General features: G+C 41.8%; 1 protein-coding gene across 1 annotated transcript in view; it reads right to left on the bottom strand.

Annotated features, from left to right (window-relative positions):
- Positions 1–20,243, bottom strand: part of AKNAD1 (AKNA domain containing 1) — a 568,892-nt gene that overhangs the window by 82,462 nt on the left and 466,187 nt on the right. Inside the window, exons 12-14 of the mRNA XM_063940155.1 lie at positions 12,288–12,377; positions 6,434–6,526; positions 5,494–5,659 (exon numbers count right to left, since the gene is read on the bottom strand). Of these exons, the coding sequence (XP_063796225.1) occupies positions 5,494–5,659; positions 6,434–6,526; positions 12,288–12,377 (349 nt within the window). The remainder of the gene's footprint in view (positions 1–5,493; positions 5,660–6,433; positions 6,527–12,287; positions 12,378–20,243) is intronic.

The following is a 20,243-nucleotide window of genomic DNA, read 5'->3' as shown; positions in this document are numbered from 1 at the left end:
ATGTCGTTCGCAGCCTGGGGGGAAGGCAGGGTGACCCCAGATAGGTGCCAGAGGTGATGGGTATGAAGAAAGATTGTAGGTGATGCGGAGTTTGTCCCACAATCCGAGGGTGAATTTGATCGTGGGGACAGAATAGGCCGAGGCTGGTCTGCAGGACTTGGGGAGCCACAGTAGGGAGTCCAGGGGAATACCCTGAAATACCACCTTTAGTTTTGTACTGATCCAGGGCAGTAGTATTAACTATATCTACATTCCTACCTGCAATCATCTTTTTTTTTTTTTGCAAATTAATTTTTATTGATAATTTCAAAAATACAAACAACGAGTAGTAATATCAGAGATACAACATCAAAAAGAACCCGGAGATGTGAGCATTAACAGGATCCGTAGAGGGAATGCTGCATTTCAACTAACATATTGTGTCTCCAAAAACAAATCTAGAGTTACAACTACTCAGATATGTAAAAAAGAAGAAAATAGAAGAGGGAGAGGAAAGATAAAGAACAAGAGAGAAAGGGCCCAGAGAAAAGGAGTAAAGTTACTCCCAAGATAGGGGAGGAGGGGAAAGGGTATCCCAAGAAAAAAGATTTAGAGCAAAAGGGGGTGGGGGGGGGGGTTCTCTCCTCCCAACTCATGGAACCCTGACACTTCAATAGCAGGGGACTACTTAAATGTAATTGAAAATGAGGTTTTATCTCAAAGGGAAGATTTATAATGGATTGTCTCTTTGTATTCGAGCCAAGGGCTCCAAGTGGCATTAAAGGATGTGTTTCCCACTTCTAGAGACGCAATGAAGTCCTCCATTGCCATATAATGATCTAGGCGGGCGTTCCACTCCTTCATAGTAGGGATCACTGTAGATTTCCAGTGTACTGGAATGATTGCCTTGGAGGCACTTAAAATATGGCGTAATAGTGATTTCTTAAGTCGATGTCTGGGTGTACGAGTAAGATTTAATAGCCAAAAACTAGGGCAACAGGGTAGATCTTCGCCAAGAATAATGTTAGTTGCCTCCACCACTTTGTTCCAATATGGTTGAAGAAAAGAGCATTCCCACCATATATGTAGGGGGGTACCCACGGCTGTCCCACATCGCCAACATGTGTTGGGTACTCCGGGGTAGATTTTCGCAAGAAAATTCGGGCATCTATACCACCTTGTGAGTACTTTATAGTGAGTCTCCAGGGCCAAAACATTGGTAGTTAAGGAAAAAGTATTATTATTGATATCTTCCCAATCATCTGTAGTTACTAAACCCGCGAGATCTAGTTCCCAATCCTTGACATATTTAGGTTGGGAAGAAAATCTGTGGTCTATTATCCATTTATAAAACGTAGATAGAATGTGTCTGGGATATGATTGGAAGAGACACAGCTGCTCGAACAAAGTCATAGCTCGTTTACCCTACCTGCAATCATCTTATATGTTGATGGGTCTGGACATGTTTTATTTTTATAGCCAGTAGTGGTTGGATGCCAAACGTATTTTATGACAAATATCAATAAAGGTTATGTCTTAATCCTATTATTTACTATATTTTTTGATAGTTATAATAATGAGTGCGCCCAAACAAGAGTCTTCGTTTTTTTTGTTCCATGTAGCTCTTTGACTCAGGGCATACCACCAAGTGGACATATTTAGTGAATCTACAAAGTAACTTAAATTGTCCAATTTTGGTTTCCTAATTTTGTTTAAAATTATTTAGGCCAGTGTGGAATCACCACCCTTTTTTACACATTCTGATGCCTAGCGTGTTAAGAATCCTGGTGCTAGGGATTATGGGGCCTATGTATCAACAGTTTTTTGCGTTAAAAAACAAGATAAGTTTCGATTTTTGATACTTTTTCACATTTTTTAAGTATCGTCTGTATGTATGTAAGTTTTTCGATTTTATTTATCAGGGGTTTTTTTTCGCAAAATCTACTTTTCCCATTTTTTTCCGAACTTTTCCAACCTCTACTGAAAATGAATGGGATCCTTATGTATTATGTATTATCGTGAAAATTGTCTGAAACTTTTCATATCTTTTTTCGCCAGCTTTTACTGGCGAGTTTAGCAATAGGCCATGATTGTTTTTGTAGTTCCACCTCTAAATTTACTTTTTTTACAAAAAGAATATGCTAAAAATATCTCCCTTTATCTAAATTATACTTATATATATATATTGAACTAGTCTAAAAATGTACTATTTTATATATGTTGTTTGCTTGAGATTTATATACATACACGTGTGTGCTGTGGAATTTAACAGCATACACTACTAAAGGCCAGTTGAATTTCATCTTAGTAACATGTTTATAACAATCATTAGAATAACCAATCAAATTGACTTTGTAAAAGTTCCCTCCCCTTTCAGTTTTCCAATAAGTGTCCCATAGTAAACTAGCTATTCTTTACTGTTGTAGGTCAGGTTTATGCTGAACGCCACCAAGGAACTCACTGTGCATGTCCAGCTCTGAAACAGAGCATGTGCATTTCATTTAATTTTTTCAAAATGCTATAAAAAATGCGATAAAACAACTGGAAAATTATTGCATTTTTGTGCTTTTATCGCAGTTACATTTTCGATTAAAAAAAATTATACATACTTTGGAAAAAAAGTCGAAACTTATCACATTTTTGATACATAGGCCCCTATACCTTTTCTTCTTTAGTACATAAAACTTATTCCCATATCGATTTATTATTAGTTGATAAATGATCTCTGCAAAGTATTATGAATATAAATGTTCTACCCATATCGTGGTCAGACTATGCTCCGCTAGTTTGGAAATGGGGTACCCATTCTTCCACCCCTTCCCTTAGACCCTGGAGGCTACGGAAATATATTCTGTTAGATCATCAGGGGAAAAAGATTATGCCTTAGATTCTTATGTAGCTACAAATGCTCCTTCTGATACCGCTATTTCAAATCATTGGTCTGTCCTCAAAGCCGTACTGCAAGGAGCAGCCATACATGCTACTGCTTTAATTAGGTAAGCTAATCAAGAAGTCCAATTGTCTTATGAGACTCAAGTTGTGAAGCTTGAAGCTCTTCATAAAAAGAATCCTAGAATGAGTAGAGTATCTTTGTGCGTCCTTAGCGGAAGCTTGTAGGATATTAAATGCTCTTCCTCTCCTTCATGTGCAATGGGCTATTGCTAAATTGAACTAAAAATTGTACACCCTAGGTAATAGGGCAGGCAAAGTACTTGCCTGTAAACTGAGAGAGAAGAATGCACAAAACAGAATTAAAAGTCTCCATGGTTCAGATGGGTCCCTCCTTTATATATAGCAGATCGCTCTGCAGCTTATTATGAGCAGTTATATAATTTCCAATTTGACCCATCCATCCCCAACCTTCTGATGTCATTATTGACTCCTGTTTAGACTCAGCAGCCTGCCTTCCCTTCCCCCAGATGACACAGTTGTGTTGTGCTCCCAGTGGACCCCTTATGAAATTTCTATGGCTATCAAGTCCCTTAACCACTTGCCTGGCATGGTCACATCAGATGCGACCACACCAGCAAGTGCTTTATCTGACACGGTCGCACAGGATGCGACCAGTCAGATAAACAGTGTTTGCAGCTGCAGGGAAGAGAAACTTCCATCTGCAGTTGCTCTCAGAGGGACCTTCCGGTTCCTCTGCCTTCCCGCACCCTCCCTCAGTGTTTGCCGTGCTGCTGGTTAAGACTAATGCTGAGAAATACAGGCAGGTACTTATCCATCATGCAATACCATCAGTGAGGCGTCTGATTGGCTCCAAATTTATTCTTCAGCAGGACAACGCCCCCTTTGTTCATTCACATAGCATTTTGGTAATTGATAAATAAAAATAAAACTACTAACACTTCTATATGTGAAAGCATTCTTACTTTGCAGCATTTTTCCACGCCTGTCTAAAAGTTTTGCACAGTACTGTTTGTGATGGAAACTTTGGGTTTTAGATTTTCCTCATGACCTACATCTCCTTTTGTAAATGGAGTCTCTGGTATGATTATTACACTGGCCACCACTCTACTTCCAACAGGCTTTTATCTGCTTAATTTACCCTGGGAATCTTTAGTTTTTCAGGCGTGGGTACTGTCCCCTCTTTCAATGCATGGAGTGCAACAAGATGTTCATTCGTTTCTGATGTCCCCTGTCATTTCCCTATCTCTTCCTAAATAAAATTTGCTCTTTCTTTGTGTGTAATGATCTTGTTTAACTTGTATTTCTTTCTTTTAATAAAATTTCTTGATAAAAAAAATATTTTCCCCTGTTTTCACCTGCTATGGGGCTGCGAACAAAACCATCCGAATTTATTCTGAAAATGAAATGGAAGTTTGGACTTGAACTGTAAATGTAATTCACAATGTGAATTTGACATGAATTCAGCTGGCAGGACCAAACTTGCACCTAATTAAATTCCCCTCAGTGGACGATTCAGAGTTATACGGTATGACGATGCTTGTGGATCTGATGCTTTTTGTACTGTACATGCGTCACGTGTGGCGAGTGATTAGTGATGGCAGTCACAGTGGGGGTTTATTTGCAAAGTGATTGACAGTCAATGTGCATTTATGGGAGGTAACGGGTGGTGGGGCTTGTCAAATGCAGGCGTGATATGGGTGTTTCTGGGTGTGTCCCAGCGAGCGATTGCATCTTCATTGTACCAGTCCTGACGTCTTTGTTCTGATTCTGAACTACGATAGAGCTGCTCAAAAGTTCAGTTTTGCGACCAATGTTGCTGATGGTGCATCTTTTGTACGTAAGTGGGGAATTAGAGACACCACTGGTGGACGTCTCTGTACAAATCCCTGCAGCTGTGCAAGTAGCATATTTTCACAGATCTGGTGTGTCCAGGATTTGAGTCCACCTCTAAATCAGTGTGTGCAACCCAATTAAAGTAAGCCACTTGCAGAAGATAGACAAATAGCGCCGCTGTGGAGCTTTAGGCACAGCTTAAATGGGTTTCTACATGTAGCACTCATTATGGATTTTCCATTTAAATTAATAGGGTAACTGAACTGAATGGGAAAAGCTCTAAGTCTTTTAAATATTGCCAATGAAATCTTGACTTTGAAATCAGTGGATATCAATGAATCAATGGATAGCAGCACAAATTGCATGACTCTGACATTTGTAGTGAGGCTAGAAAGTTAAGACTGGGACCCAAAATTTCTGTTTCCTCCCGTAAGATGGGTAATTCTTAGTTCTCAGCCAATTTTATATCAAGTTTCTACTCTCCTTCTATAATCCTTCATCATTGGGAGGGTTAATTATCCAGAGATACAGGTACTTCATTACTATGTTAGTAAGATCAGTTGGAACTATTGTAATTACAAACTATTAAATAATTTACCTACTGCAGCATGTTTGCATTAATGTGTATCAAACTGAGTCCCGAAATGCATGTATTGTTAGCATACTGTATAGTTTAAATTGAAGGTTTCATAATTAGCATTAATGGTTCTCTACCATATGATATCCACTGACTCATATAAAGATCTGTGGCGAGAGACGTGAACTCACCTGCTTGATGTTATGGGATGACTGACCTTGTGGGACTTGTCGGTGCTTGATGTTATGGCTTGGCTGACCTTGCGGGACTTGAGACACAGACTGTTTGAAAAGCTACTTTGTCTCTCCATATATACTGGAATTTTGGATGCCCAAAGTGACTTCTGTTCATGCAGGTCTGCATAGAAATATACAGTCATAAATGTCAGACAGTATAATTTTTGTATTGAAACTACAAACTAGAGATTAAAACATACTGAACTATATTAAGTTAAACAGAAGTTTGTGCATACAGTGTGCCCTCATAATTCATTGCTGTAGTCACGTCAAACATCCCCTCTGAGTCCTTTGAGACTCTACAAGTGTCAGGCATCTTTTTAGCTTTAACTATGTCATAGTCGCAATATGATGTGATTAGGACACACAAGGAGACTGCGATTATTAATTTGATATGAAACACTTGTATAACTGTATGTGACTGAGACTTTGAATCTGTATACGACATGTTACAATGCATCAACCGTTGCTTTTTCCATGCCAAGTTCCATTGTACTTTGTATACAAACTCAGTCACACAGATATACAAGTGTCGCATACTGTACCAAATTAATCAGCAAAGTCTTCTGGTGCATCCTAGTAGCACAGTCCCCTGGTGTGCCCTAATCACAAAGCATAGCGACTAAGATGCATTTTTGGCAGTAAAAGATGTCTAACACTAGCAGGGTTCCACAGGATCTGGTAGCTCACTAGTGCCAGGCATTGTGCACTGCATTCTGTATTGAGGCTAGATGTATGAGGACACATCTGTGTTAAAACTGGGAGGTATATGGGAAAATAAAGGAGTTTTTTGAGGTTTTTGTAATAGGAAAACAAGTTGACCACAGTCTGTGGTGTCTCATTGTACTTTGACTATCCATGCATTACATAATATGGAAAGATTTCCAGAATTTACCCTTCGTAGTTGTGTCATTGTTCAGCAATTTACACCGGTGTCTGGTGGACAATTTTTCATTGCTATATTTGTCAGGGGGTAAGCTTGATGATGCTGGAAGGACAGAAGTAGAAAAAATTAGTGCCCCAAATTACCCCAACCACTGCACACCATACAATGTATAGTGGGGATAATTCCAAGTTGATCGCAGCAGGAAAATTTTTAGCAGTTGGGCAAAACCATGTGCACTGCGGGGAGGGGGGGGGGGGGGCAGATATAACATGTGCAGAGAGAGATAGATTTGGGTGTGGTGAGTTCAATCTGCAATCTAAATTGCAGTGTAAAAATAAAGCAGCCAGTATTTACCCTGCACAGAAGCAAAATAACCCACCCAAATCTAACTCTCTCTGCAAATGTTATATCTGCCCCCCCTGCAGTGCACATGGTTTTGCCCAACTGCTAAAAAATGTCCTACTGCGATCAACTTGGAATTACCCCCAGTATTGGGTAAATTCAATTAGTGGTGGATCCTCTCTGACAGAGAGGATCCAAAACTTTACTATTCAATTTGTGGCCAATTCAGACAGGTTTTTGCCCGTTTTCGACAATGCTGATCCAACCTTTTTTGAAGTCGAATCAGCATTGTCAAAAACGGGCAAAAACCTGTCAGAAATGCCCACAAATTCAATAAAATACGTGGATACGCGGCTAATACGCCGATCCACGTGTTTTCCGACAAATCAGCATTTCCGACAGTTCAGAAAAAAGCCACTTAACTTGAATAGATCGAATCCAGATTATACCTAAAAAAGTCCGAAAGTGACGTTTTACCGACTTGTTGGGAATTCTGACAATAATTGAATAGACCTCCTACAGTAGTATATCTGCATACCGTCAGTTCTCCAATTTTAATTGTCCATGCAGAATACTCCTCCTGTAATGTTTTTCCAAGCAACACTGGCACTTTATACCAATTTAAACAAAGTTCTTTATATACTTTAACAGGTTGTGCTGTCAGGCATGGTTTACCAGGACAAACTTAAAGGAGAGATTGCTATAAGAGCCTAATATCCATGTATGAACAGGCATTAAAATTGTTATCTGGATACATGAGGAAGGAATAATACAGCAGCATTTTCAGTCTGCTTTATATTTAATTAAAGTGTGTAAGGAATATAGATACATATACTGGCACTATTCCTGGATAAATATAGCTGGAATAATTCAGCAATAGAGAACAGTATCTTAAATAAGAGCTGGAATTACACAGCATCCAGAAAGTAGGAAGATTTATCATCATCCAGCAATTGAAAACAGGAATATATCTCACATTGCAGTAATGTTCTAAACATCTCTATCATGCTATTATAGAGCAACAAATATAAAATTTTGATCATTGAATGAAGAATTTGCAAATATTATGCAAATATTGCTACATTTGTAACCCTCTCTCTATATATATATATAATTGACAAAAACAGTTAGTGGTTATTTGAAGAATCACAAATAAATCTGTAATATTACAGGTACTTCATTAAGTTACAGAATAAACACAGCGTACTAGCACTTTCTTTGAAACCACATTTATTCACAAAAATATATTTTATTTTCTACACATTATTCTGTCTCTATCAATTGTATACTTCACTCTAGATGACCCCCTTAAAATAGGGGGACATATAATACATCATATGTGATAATAAAGAAACTTACATCAAATATAGGTATTGAAATTTCTTCTTTATTTTATAAGGTTATCAATAAAGTATTAATAATGTTATTTCTAAGAAAGAAGAATACATTTTCTTGTGGAAGGGAAAGACTTCTGCTATTAAAAAGTTGATTCCCTTTCTCACCTTTAAGTTTGTACTTGTATATTGAATCAATAAGCAGCACCATTCATATGTGCTTTATGTTGAAACATTTGTTTTGTCAACATAAACCATCACGCCATTAATATTCCCTGTACAATATTGATCATCAAATATTCTGGTGCAGGAGTATCTCTAACTCAAAACTTTATGGTTTACCAGGAGGCTTAGGATCAAATTTCCCTCACTCATTTATATTTAAGGATATTACTTTCTAACAAAATTAATTAAAAATCCATGACCTACTAGTTTCATAGACAGTGGAGATGCAAAAAACTCAATCAGGCTCTGTCCAAGTACCAGAACAGAATTGGACATCTGGCAACCAAAGAAAGTGAAATTATCTCATGTAAAGTTTTACGGCATTCCTGGCAGTGCGGTGTTTCTTCTTTCTTAAGGATTCACTATGAATATTAGAGATAAGCGTAGACCCCGTGTTTTGATTGTAATTCATCATCGTATTTTGATTTTGGCAAAACCACCCTCAAGTGTTTTGATTTGGGTTTTTGTTCGGTTTAAAATTAGAGATGTTTTAGTTCTAATTCATTGGCTTTTGGCTTTGCCAAAACAGCCCTCACGTATTTTGGTTTTGGATCTATTTTTTTCAATAATTGATACAAACAGCTATTATTATATAATTTTGGCCTCTTTTGTTTCTACAGTATTATTAACCTCAATAATATTAAGGCCAAAGGCTGCATCAAGCTGGCTGGTTACTAAGAGGCAGAGTAGCGGCACAAACACACAGCAGTTTATAGCACTTCTATGAAATACTAAGAAAATAAATAATGGTGCAAGATGGAATTGTCCTTGGGCCATCCCACCCTAATGTTGGTTATAAAAAAGGAATGCACAGTTTAACAAACCAAGCACTTCAGCAACAGGGACTGACACTTTTGTGGCTGAAGTGCTAAGTTTGTTTGTGCCCCCTCAAACAAATTTATTAAAAGGACTACAGTACCTCTGATCACTAATCAGGAGGTTGATAATGAGGATGTTGGCAGTGGAGATTGAATGGACTGGTCCAAACTACTGGTAGCTAATACTGGAATGCTTGTTATTATTTTACAAATTATTATAATTTTGTAAAATTAATTTAATGAACTCACCACACATGACGTAACATAGAAGCAGTACTTAGATGATTAATGTCCTTACATCTACTAACTTTGGCCTCAGAAGTCAAGCAGACCTCTTCACAAACATTGTCAGGATTTGGGTAAAAATAATCCAGAACACAAAAGGTGACTTTTTTGGTGTTATGCCCAGGCATCACAATGGCTTTTTGTATCACAAGCAAGAACTGCTGCCACTAGTGACTGACTTACACAAACATCCTCATCCTCATTAGCGTCAGATAGTACACAAATATACCCCTTAAGTTTTTCCACTACCACACTAGCATCCTCAATTTCTATGATGTTACATTTGCAGATAGTGCAGAAATGGTGGAAGGAGACAAATAAGGCTTCCCTACATGTACAGTGTGAGAAATGTCATACTCATAAGTAATGTGGACACCCCTAGACTCTCCTCAAGGATTTGTGAACACAGTTTGTTCTTCAGTCTTAGTGTTCTTTTTTTGTGCACTGATTTGTTGTTTTTTAATGTATCACCTCTAACCCTTTTTTAACATTGTAAAATATTTGATTTCAGGTGCCCTTTCATAAACTTTCTGCCCCCTGGAACACCTTTAGTAGATGATGTAGTACTATCATGATTGGCAACAGCCACTGCACTAGTACATGCTTGCTGCTCCTGCTCTTCGGTAGAGTGAACATGATCCATATTGACTTACAGTGGAGGGCACAGAACCTATTGAGCTTTATAGAACATGTAAGTTATATAAAAAAATGAAAAATAACTTTTTTTTTAGTTTTTTTCACAAATTGCAACTCACACTGTGGACTCACAGTACTTATATTTATGAACACAGTAGAGCCTGGCCCTCAACACACAAGTTTTTTTATTTTTATTTTTTTAATTTTTTGCTCACTGCTGCAAATCACTGCGCTTATATAATTATAGTAATGGTGGCATGCACCAGTGTGCACCAATAGAGGATTAATGCTGCACTGCAGGCAGTGACAAAAAAAATCACTGGGTTAATGTTGCCCCTGTATTAGGAGAATAATATTGTTTATATTTGCCCTGGCAGTCTAGTAGCTGTGCTCTCAGAGCAGTGTTTGCTGTGAAATGGTACCTGAATCACCACGGGAAAGACTTATATCAAATCTAAAACATGTAAGATCCGATGCCGGTAAGATTAAATTTTGACTAGTTTTGGAAATTGAGCCTGGTGGGAAAACCCAAGTCAGGGCTCCGATGTTGGAAGTTTGGAAGAACCAAGCCCGCTTATCCCTTTTTAAAAAATTTTTTTTTTTTGTAACGTAATCATTGATAAAAATTGAAAACAGCTAAAATTATGTAATTTTTGCAATCCAAAACCTGAAATTCAGATTTAAAATCCAAATTCCGAATCGTGGGTATATTCGAACCGACTCTGTTTGGATCAGATCTCCTCAGGGATCTGGACCGGGTTTTTGTTCAGTTTTGAGCAACAAAATTCGGGTGAATTCTGATTTCTGGAGACCCGAATTGCACATCTCTATGAATATAAAAGATTTTATCTGCAGTTTCTGCACCCATTACTAGTAGCCAAATAAACTGCGGTAACTACAGTACCCCAGATGAGCCAATACATTAAACCTCCATATTGATTCATGCCACAATAAAATATTTTGGGGGATTAATCTTCACATGTCTGATGTTCTGGTTTGCTGTTTTTGTCAGTCTAGCTTTCAATATGATACAAGGGCAGGGGCGGTGCTAGGGTTTTTGGCACCCCCCTGCAACATAAATTTGCGCCCTCCATCCCACACATAAAATCAGAGACAGTGCGGGCTGAAGGGGTGTGGTCTCAAAAGGCAGGGGCCTTAGCTTGCCACTGCCTGTCATATAGGTTGATGGGTAGTAAAAATGCCACCGGGCGGGATCCCGCGGTTGAAATACCGACACCGACACTGAAATCCTGACCAACAGCATAATGCTGCCATTAAAATCCAGATGGAGCTTGGGATCCCGGCGTCAAAATACTGACGCGTGGAATCCCGAAAGTACTTTTAGCGGGATACACTTGCATCCTGCCGTGGGGTGGGAGGTTAGGTTTAGTCATTAGAAGGGGGTTATGGTTAGGGTGCAGGGAGAAGGGGATAGGTAGGTACCAGGGGAAGGGGGGTGTTTAGGGTTAGGCACTTACAAGGGGAGGTTATGGTAAGGCACCAAGCGGGGAGAATTCAATTTAGGCAGGGGGTTAGGCACCCACAAGGGAGGGTTAGGGTAATTTCTGAGGGTCTGTTGGGATTCTGATGGTCGGGATGCCACTGTCGGTATTCTGACTGCCTGCATCCCATCCATCGATATATTATACTGAATCCAGTTTGACAGGTGCAGCAAGCAGCAGAGTGGAGAGAGCGCCTCTCCAGCCGAGTGCCTTCATGGATTGCTGACCTTGCTGAGCGGGTAGCGCCGACTCTGACTAGGTTGGAATTCAAGTAGTAGTGGTAATTTACCACAGCTAATTGAACCCCCGGTACTATTCAATTGTCCCCAAAGCCGGCACTGATCGGGGACTTTTCTCACCTACCTGAGAAAAGAAATCCCAGATAATCATCCCATTTTCATAGCTGCGATGACAACAATACATAGAGCCATGAAAATATCACTGATCTTATGTGTGTCACCCCCTTCCCCCCAAAAAAAAAATGTGGCCAAAAAAATGGGAAATACTTGAATTTGTGCAGAAAAAAACCTCCAGATTTTCGTGGCCAAAACATTTTCACGGCTAATTGAATTCCCCCTACATTGGCTAACCTGTTTTTATTGATGTGGCATGTATTGTATGAAAAGCAACTCCCTTTAGTAGTTACACTGTTATATACTTGTGGGTATGATTAGATTACATTACTATGTTAAAGTGAGGCTAAAGATTTTGAAATACTTACAGGTGGTGAAAGAGCATATGGAGGAGACAGTAAAATCATTATAACTTTCACAGTGAATGTTCTTGTTTCCAGATGATTTGTAACTCTGTCCTGCATGTATAACATATGACAAACAAGTTTATTCCCATTTATTAAATAAGTGAGTCAAAGAAAAACGTTTCTTAGCTATACAGCCCTTTTTTTAATCAAAATCTATTATTTGTTAATTAAACATGTAATAGCTTTACATTATGGTTCTTCAGAAAGCAATGCTTGACTTTAGAGCAGACACTAAGCCCAAAATTATATGTCTGTCGCTGTTAATAAAAATTTTATTAATAAAAATAATTTCCTGTTACTGCCAGGAAATCTTCGGATGATAAATCAACAATGTATTAGTCAACAGTCAATGGGTCAACAACAGTCAATAGGTCAACAACATATGGTCAACATGCAACAGGTACAAAAGCTTGATATGGCAATGGTCGACATAACTAGTCGGCACATGTTTTTGGTGTTTCTCACATGTTTTACCAATATTTGCTTGTTTTACTGTCCACGTGGACACCTACTGGGAATAGTAATCTTGGCTGAAGCGTTGCGATCGAAGCAAGCCTGCAAGGGTACATGTTTGTACTGATGGTGGACACATAACACGGAATATACAAGATTTTGCCTAAACAAAAACAAAAAAAATTGTGTCAACCATTTTTGTGTTGACCATTGTCATGTCGACCTTTTCACCCTGTCAACCTTAACCACTGTCAACCTTTCATCTGTTGACCATATGTTGCGCCCTATTGACTGTCTACCTAGACATTGCAGTTCTATTATATCACACCCAAAAATTTCTGTGTAACTGTTCTACCACTGAACAGGGCTGTCATCAGTGGGCAGTAATGTAGAGCACCTATTCAAAGGTTGGTACTTTAGCTCTCTCCACTTTATCACTCTCCAAGGCTTAGTACATCCGCTCCTCTATTCCTTACCACATGTACGTTATACCATACACACTAGGGTTCTTTTTTTCTACAAAGCCAATTAAACTACCAGTGTGAGCGAAAACCAGAGTAACAGGAGGAACCCCACGCAAACCAAGGAATAACATACAAACTCTACACATATAGTCCCTAGTTAGAATCAAACCCAAAACTCCAGCGTTGTGAGGCAGCAAAGCTAATTGCGCCTGATTCATCATAACATCAACACATGTGCGCAAAAAGATGAAACAGCGCAGGAATAGGTAGGTGCTCGTTTGTAACATGCAGGGAAATTTGTGCCGGTGGCAGGGTAGTAATGGGAAACCAAGGGGGATATGTACAGTATGAAGCAGTGAAAAAGTGGAGAAGTGTGCCAGTGCAGAAATTGCCCATGGCAACATAGGCAAATGCAATGAGGGTTTTCCAGTTGCCCGGAAACTCCATTTCCTCACAGCCTGGCTAGTGGTCATGCCATGAAATATAAAGGGCAGACTGAAGCTGCTGCACATGCCCAGTGGCAGCAGATTTTCCTACCAAGTCTGCTGTGTGAGGGGGGGATCATCCTGCATGACAAATGAGTAGTTCTCAGCTAAATCAAGAGTAACTGCAAATTTTAAATCTTTTAGGTTCTTTAATATGGGTCATAAATTTACTTTGTTCTTTTGTTGTTAATATTAACATATTGTGGGCCTGATTCATGTTTGTAAGTAAAGTTAAAAAAAACAAGCAACTGGGCATACCATGTTGCACTGCAGATTTGGGTGGGTTGTATTTTTTCTGTGTATGGTAAAATAAGAATTTACTCACCGGTAATTCTATTTCTCGTAGTCCGTAGTGGATGCTGGGAACTCCGAAAGGACCATGGGGAATAGCGGGCTCCGAAGGAGGCTGGGCACTCTAGAAAGATTTAGGACTACCTGGTGTGCACTGGCTCCTCCCACTATGACCCTCCTCCAAGCCTCAGTTAGGACACTGTGCCCGGACGAGCGTACACAATAAGGAAGGATTTTGAATCCCGGGTAAGACTCATACCAGCCACACCAATCACACCGTACAACTCGTGATATGAATCCCAGTTAACAGTATGAAACAACTGAGCCTCTCAACAGATGGCTCAACAATAACCCGATTTAGTTAACAATAACTATGTACAAGTATTGCAGATAAACCACACTTGGGATGGGCGCCCAGCATCCACTACGGACTACGAGAAATAGAATTACCGGTGAGTAAATTCTTATTTTCTCTAACGTCCTAGTGGATGCTGGGAACTCCGAAAGGACCATGGGGATTATACCAAAGCTCCCAAACGGGCGGGAGAGTGCGGATGACTCTGCAGCACCGAATGAGAGAACTCCAGGTCCTCCTCAGCCAGGGTATCAAATTTGTAGAATTTTGCAAACGTGTTTGCCCCTGACCAAGTAGCTGCTCGGCAAAGTTGTAAAGCCGAGACCCCTCGGGCAGCCGCCCAAGATGAGCCCACCTTCCTAGTGGAATGGGCATTTACAGATTTTGGCTGTGGCAGGCCTGCCACAGAATGAGCAAGCTGAATTGTACTACAAATCCAGCGAGCAATAGTCTGCTTAGAAGCAGGAGCACCCAGCTTGTTGGGTGCATACAGGATAAACAGCGAGTCAGATTTTCTGACTCCAGCCGTCCTGGAAACATATATTTTCAGGGCCCTGACAACGTCTAGCAACTTGGAGTCCTCCAAGTCCCTAGTAGCCGCAGGCACCACAATAGGCTGGTTCAGGTAAAACGTTGACACCACCTTTGGGAGAAATTGGGGACGAGTCCTCAATTCTGCCCTATCCATATGGAAAATCAGATAAGGGCTTTTTCATGATAAAGCCGCCAATTCTGACACACGCCTGGCTGAAGCCAAAGCCAATAACATGACCACTTTCCACGTGAGATATTTCAGATCCACGGTTTTTAGTGGCTCAAACCAATGTGATTTTAAGAAACTCAACATCACGTTGAGATCCCAAGGTGCCACAGGAGGCACAAATGGGGGCTGAATATGCAGCACTCCTTTCACAAATGTCTGAACTTCAGGTACTGAAGCTAGTTCTTTTTGAAAGAAAATCGACAGAGCCGAGATCTGTACTTTAATGGAGCCTAGTTTTAGGCCCATATTAACTCCTGCTTGCAGGAAATGCAGAAATCGACCTAGTTGAAATTCCTCTGTTGGGGCCTTTTCGGCCTCACACCATGCAACATACTTCCGCCATATGCGGTGATAATGATTTGCTGTAACCTCTTTCCTAGCTTTAATAAGCGTAGGAATGACTTCCTCCGGAATGCCCTTTTCCTTCAGGATCCGGCGTTCAACCGCCATGCCGTCAAACGCAGCCGCGGTAAGTCTTGGAACAGACAGGGCCCCTGCTGTAGCAGGTCTTGTCTGAGCGGCAGAGACCACGGGTCCTCTGAGATCATCTCTTGAAGTTCCGGGTACCACGCTCTTCTTGGCCAATCCGGAACCACGAGAATTGTGTTTACACCTCGCTTTCTTATTATTCTCAATACCTTTGGAATGAGAGGTAGAGGAGGGAACACATAAACTGACTGGTACACCCACGGTGTCACTAGAGCGTCCACAGCTATCGCCTGAGGGTCTCTTGACCTGGCGCAATACCTCTCTAGTTTTTTGTTTAGGCGGGACGCCATCATGTCCACCTGTGGACGACCCCACTGATTTACAATCATTTGGAAGACTTCTGGATGAAGTCCCCACTCTCCCGGGTGGAGGTCGTGCCTGCTGAGAAAGTCTGCTTCCCAGTTGTCCACTCCCGGGATGAACACTGCTGACAGTGCTAGTACATGATTTTCCGCCCATCGGAGAATCCTTGTGGCTTCTGCCATTGCCATCCTGCTTCTTGTGCCGCCCTGTCGATTCACATGGGCGACTGCCGTGATGTTGTCTGACTGGATCAGCACCGGCTGGTGTAGGAGCAGGGATTTTGCTTGACTTAGGGCATTGTAAATGGCCCTTAGTTCCAGAATATTTATGTGAAGGGAAGTCTCCTGACTTGACCATAGTCCTTGGAAGTTTCTTCCCTTTGTGACTGCCCCCCAGCCTCGTAGGCTGGCATCCGTGGTCACCAGGACCCAGTCCTGTATGCCGAATCTGCGGCCCTCCAAAAGATGAGCACTCTGCAGCCACCACAGAAGAGACACCCTGGTTCTTGGGGACAGGGTTATCAAGCGATGCATCTGAAGATGCGATCCGGACCACTTGTCCAACAGGTCCCACTGAAAAATACTGGCATGGAACCTGCCGAATGGAATTGCTTCGTAAGAAGCTACCATCTTTCCCAGGACCCGCGTGCAGTGATGCACCGATACCTGTTTTGGTTTTAGGAGGTCTCTGACTAGAGAAGACAACTCCCTGGCTTTCTCCTCCAGGAGAAACACTTTTTTCTGGACTGTGTCCAGAATCATTCCCAGGAACATTAGACGTGTCGTCGGGACCAGCTGTGACTTTGGGATATTCAGAATCCAGCCGTGCTGGCGCAGCACTTCCTGAGATAGTGCTACTCCCACTAACAACTGTTCCTTGGATCGTGCCTTTATTAGGAGATCGTCCAAGTATGGGATAATTAAAACTCCCTTTTTTCGAAGGAGTATCATCATTTCGCCATAACCTTGGTAAATACCCTCGGTGCCGTGGAGAGTCCAAACGGCAGCGTCTGGAATTGGTAATGGCAATCCTGTACCACAAATCTGAGGTACTCCTGGTGAGGATGGTAAATGGGGACATGCAAGTAAGCATCCTTGATGTCCAGGGATACCATGTAATCCCCCTCCTCCAGGCTTGCAATAACCGCCCTGAGCGATTCCATCTTGAACTTGAATTTTTTTATGTATGTGTTCAAGGATTTCAAATTTAAAATGGGTCTCACCGAACCGTCCGGTTTCGGCACCACAAATAGTGTGGAATAGTAACCCCGGCCTTGTTGAAGTAGGGGTACCTTGATTATCACCTGTTGGGAATACAGCTTGTGAATCGCTGCTAGCACCGCCTCCCTGTCTGAGGGAGCAATCGGCAAGGCAGATTTTAGGAACCGGTGGGGTGGAGCCGCCTCGAATTCCAGCTTGTACCCCTGAGATACTATTTGAAGGATCCAGGGATCCACCTGTGAGCGAGCCCACTGATCGCTGAAATTCATGAGGCGGGCCCCCACCGTACCTGTCTCCGCCTGTGGAGCCCCACCGTCATGCGGCGGACTTGGAAGAGCCTTTTGGAATCTGCATCTCCAGTCCACTGGCGAGTCCATAAGCATCTCCTAGCAGAGATGGACAATGCACTTATTTTAGATGCCAGCCGGCAGACTTCCCTCTGTGCATCTCTCATATATAAGAATGAGTCTTTGATATGGTCATTGTTAGCAGAATCGTGTCTCTGTCTAGTGTGTCAATATTTTCTGACAGTTTATCCGACCACGCAGCGGCAGCACTGCACATCCATGCTGACGCAATAGCTGGTCTAAGTATAATGCCTGAGTGTGTATATACAGACTTCAGGATCGCCTCCTGCTTTCTATTAGCAGGTTCCTTAAGGGCGGCCGTATCCTGAGACGGTAGTGCCACCTTTTTAGACAAACGTGTGAGCGCTTTATCCACCCTAGGAGGTGTTTCCCAACGTAACCTATCCTCTGGCGGGAAAGGGAACGCCATTAGTACCTTCTTAGGAATTACCAATTTCTTATCAGGGGAAGCCCACGCTTCTTCACACACTTCATTTAATTCATCTGACGGGGGGAAAACTACAGGTAGTTTTTTCTCCCCAAACATAATACCCTTTTTTGTGGTACCTGGATGTAAATCAGAGATATTTAACACCTCTTTCATTGCCTCAATCATGCAGTGAATGGCCTTAATGGGCATTAAATTTGACTCATCGTCGTCGACACTGGTGTCAGTATCCGTGTCGACATCTACTTGTGCCATTTGAGATAGCGGGCGTTTCAGAGCCCCTGATGACTTTTGAGACACCTGGACAGGCACGAGCTGAGAACTCGGCTGTCCCGCAGTCGGCATGTCGTCAAATTTCTTATGTAATGAGTCTATACGTGCACTCATTTCTTTCCATAAGCACATCCACTCAGGTGTCTGCCCCCCAGGGGGTGACATCCCTTCTAAAGGCATCTGCTCCGCCTCCACCTCATTATCCTCATCAAACATGTCGACACAGCCGTACCGACACACTCCACACACACAGGGAATGCTCTATATAGAGGACAGGACCCACAAAAGCCCTTTGGGGGGACAGAGTGAGAGTATGCCAGCACACACCAGAGCGCTATATAAGGCAGGGACTAACTGAGTTATGTCCTTTATAGCTGCTTTTTAATATAAACTATATACTGCGCCAAATTAAATGCCCCCCCTCTCTCTTTTTTACCCTTTTCTGTAGAGTAGTCTGCAGGGGAGAGCCAGGGAGCTTCCTTCCAGCGGAACTGTGAGGGAAAAATGGCGCCCAGTGTGCTGAGGGAGATAGCTCCGCCCCTTTTCCGCGGCCTATTCTCCCGCTTTTTTATGGAATCTGGCAGGGGTATTTACCTCATATATAGCCCCTGGGGCTATATATTGAGGTATTTTTGCCAGCCAAGGTGTTTTTATTGCTGCCTCAGGGCGCCCCCCCCCCAGCGCCCTGCACCCTCAGTGACCGGAGTGTGAAATGTGAGAGGAGCAATGGCGCACAGCTGCAGTGCTGTGCGCTACCTTGGTGAAGACTGATGTCTTCATGCCGCCGATTTTCCGGACCATCTTCTTGCTTCTGGCTCTGTAAGGGGGACGGCGGCGCGGCTCCGGGACCGAACATCAAGGCTGGGCCTGCGGTCGATCCCTCTGGAGCTAATGGTGTCCAGTAGCCTAAGAAGCCCAATCCGGCTGCAAGCAGGCGAGTTCGCTTCTTCTCCCCTTAGTCCCTCGCTGCAGTGAGCCTGTTGCCAGCAGGTCTCACTGAAAATAATAAACCTAAGACTATCTTTCTTCTAAGAGCTCAGGAGAGCCCCTAGTGTGCATCCAACCTCGGCCGGGCACAAATCTAAGTGAGGCTTGGAGGAGGGTCATAGTGGGAGGAGCCAGTGCACACCAGGTAGTCCTAAATCTTTCTAGAGTGCCCAGCCTCCTTCGGAGCCCGCTATTCCCCATGGTCCTTTCGGAGTTCCCAGCATCCACTAGGACGTTAGAGAAATAATGGTTGCTTTTGCATGTAGTCCACAATACTGAACAGCTTTATTTTTACGTGGCAGTTTAGATTTCAGTTTGAACACACCCCTCCCAAACCTAGATTTCTCTGCACGTTACATTTGCCCCACCTGCAGGGCAACATCGTTTTGCCCTGTTGCTTGCTTCTTTGCTTTACTTACAGACATGAATCAGGCCCGATGTCATTGTACATAATATAAATCAAAGGGATTGTTTAAGGAGATAAATAAAAGTAACAATCAGGCCTAGATCTCATTTTCATTATTTTAACAAACAGTCCAAAGTTAAACCTCATGTAGAATATGAACCCATCATGATCCCAAAATAAAACTTTGGGGATTTATTAACAGTATGAACAATTTGGGTTGTTTTTTTTTTACATTTTCAAAACATTTTGAGAAAATCGAAATACTGATTTTGAAAATGTAAAATTTTTACTTTTTATTTAAACATACTGCTGTGTTATATATCATATGTAAGCCCATAAAAAGAGGTTTTAAATTAGTTATTGCCCAGCTCTCTACTTCAAGTAGGTGAGATGCAAATGCAATTTAAAAAGAATGCTAAAAGCAAATGCAAAATGCAGCTTTTGAAGCATTTACCTTCAAAACCAGTGTACACATCAGCCTAAGATTTGGGGGTTATCTTCACACCTAAGGTACAATATCAAGTATAGGTTGAGTATCCTATATCCGGAATGCTCGCAACCAGGAGCACTCTGGATATGGGATTTTTTTGGGATAATCGCGGTCATCACAGGTGGTCAGTGGTGGGTTCTGCA

This window comes from Pseudophryne corroboree, chromosome 9, assembly GCF_028390025.1.
Source record: "Pseudophryne corroboree isolate aPseCor3 chromosome 9, aPseCor3.hap2, whole genome shotgun sequence".
NCBI classification, from domain to species: Eukaryota; Metazoa; Chordata; class Amphibia; order Anura; family Myobatrachidae; genus Pseudophryne; species Pseudophryne corroboree.
Note: the sequence above shows the minus strand (reverse complement) of the source record. Positions and strands in the feature narration are given on the sequence as shown.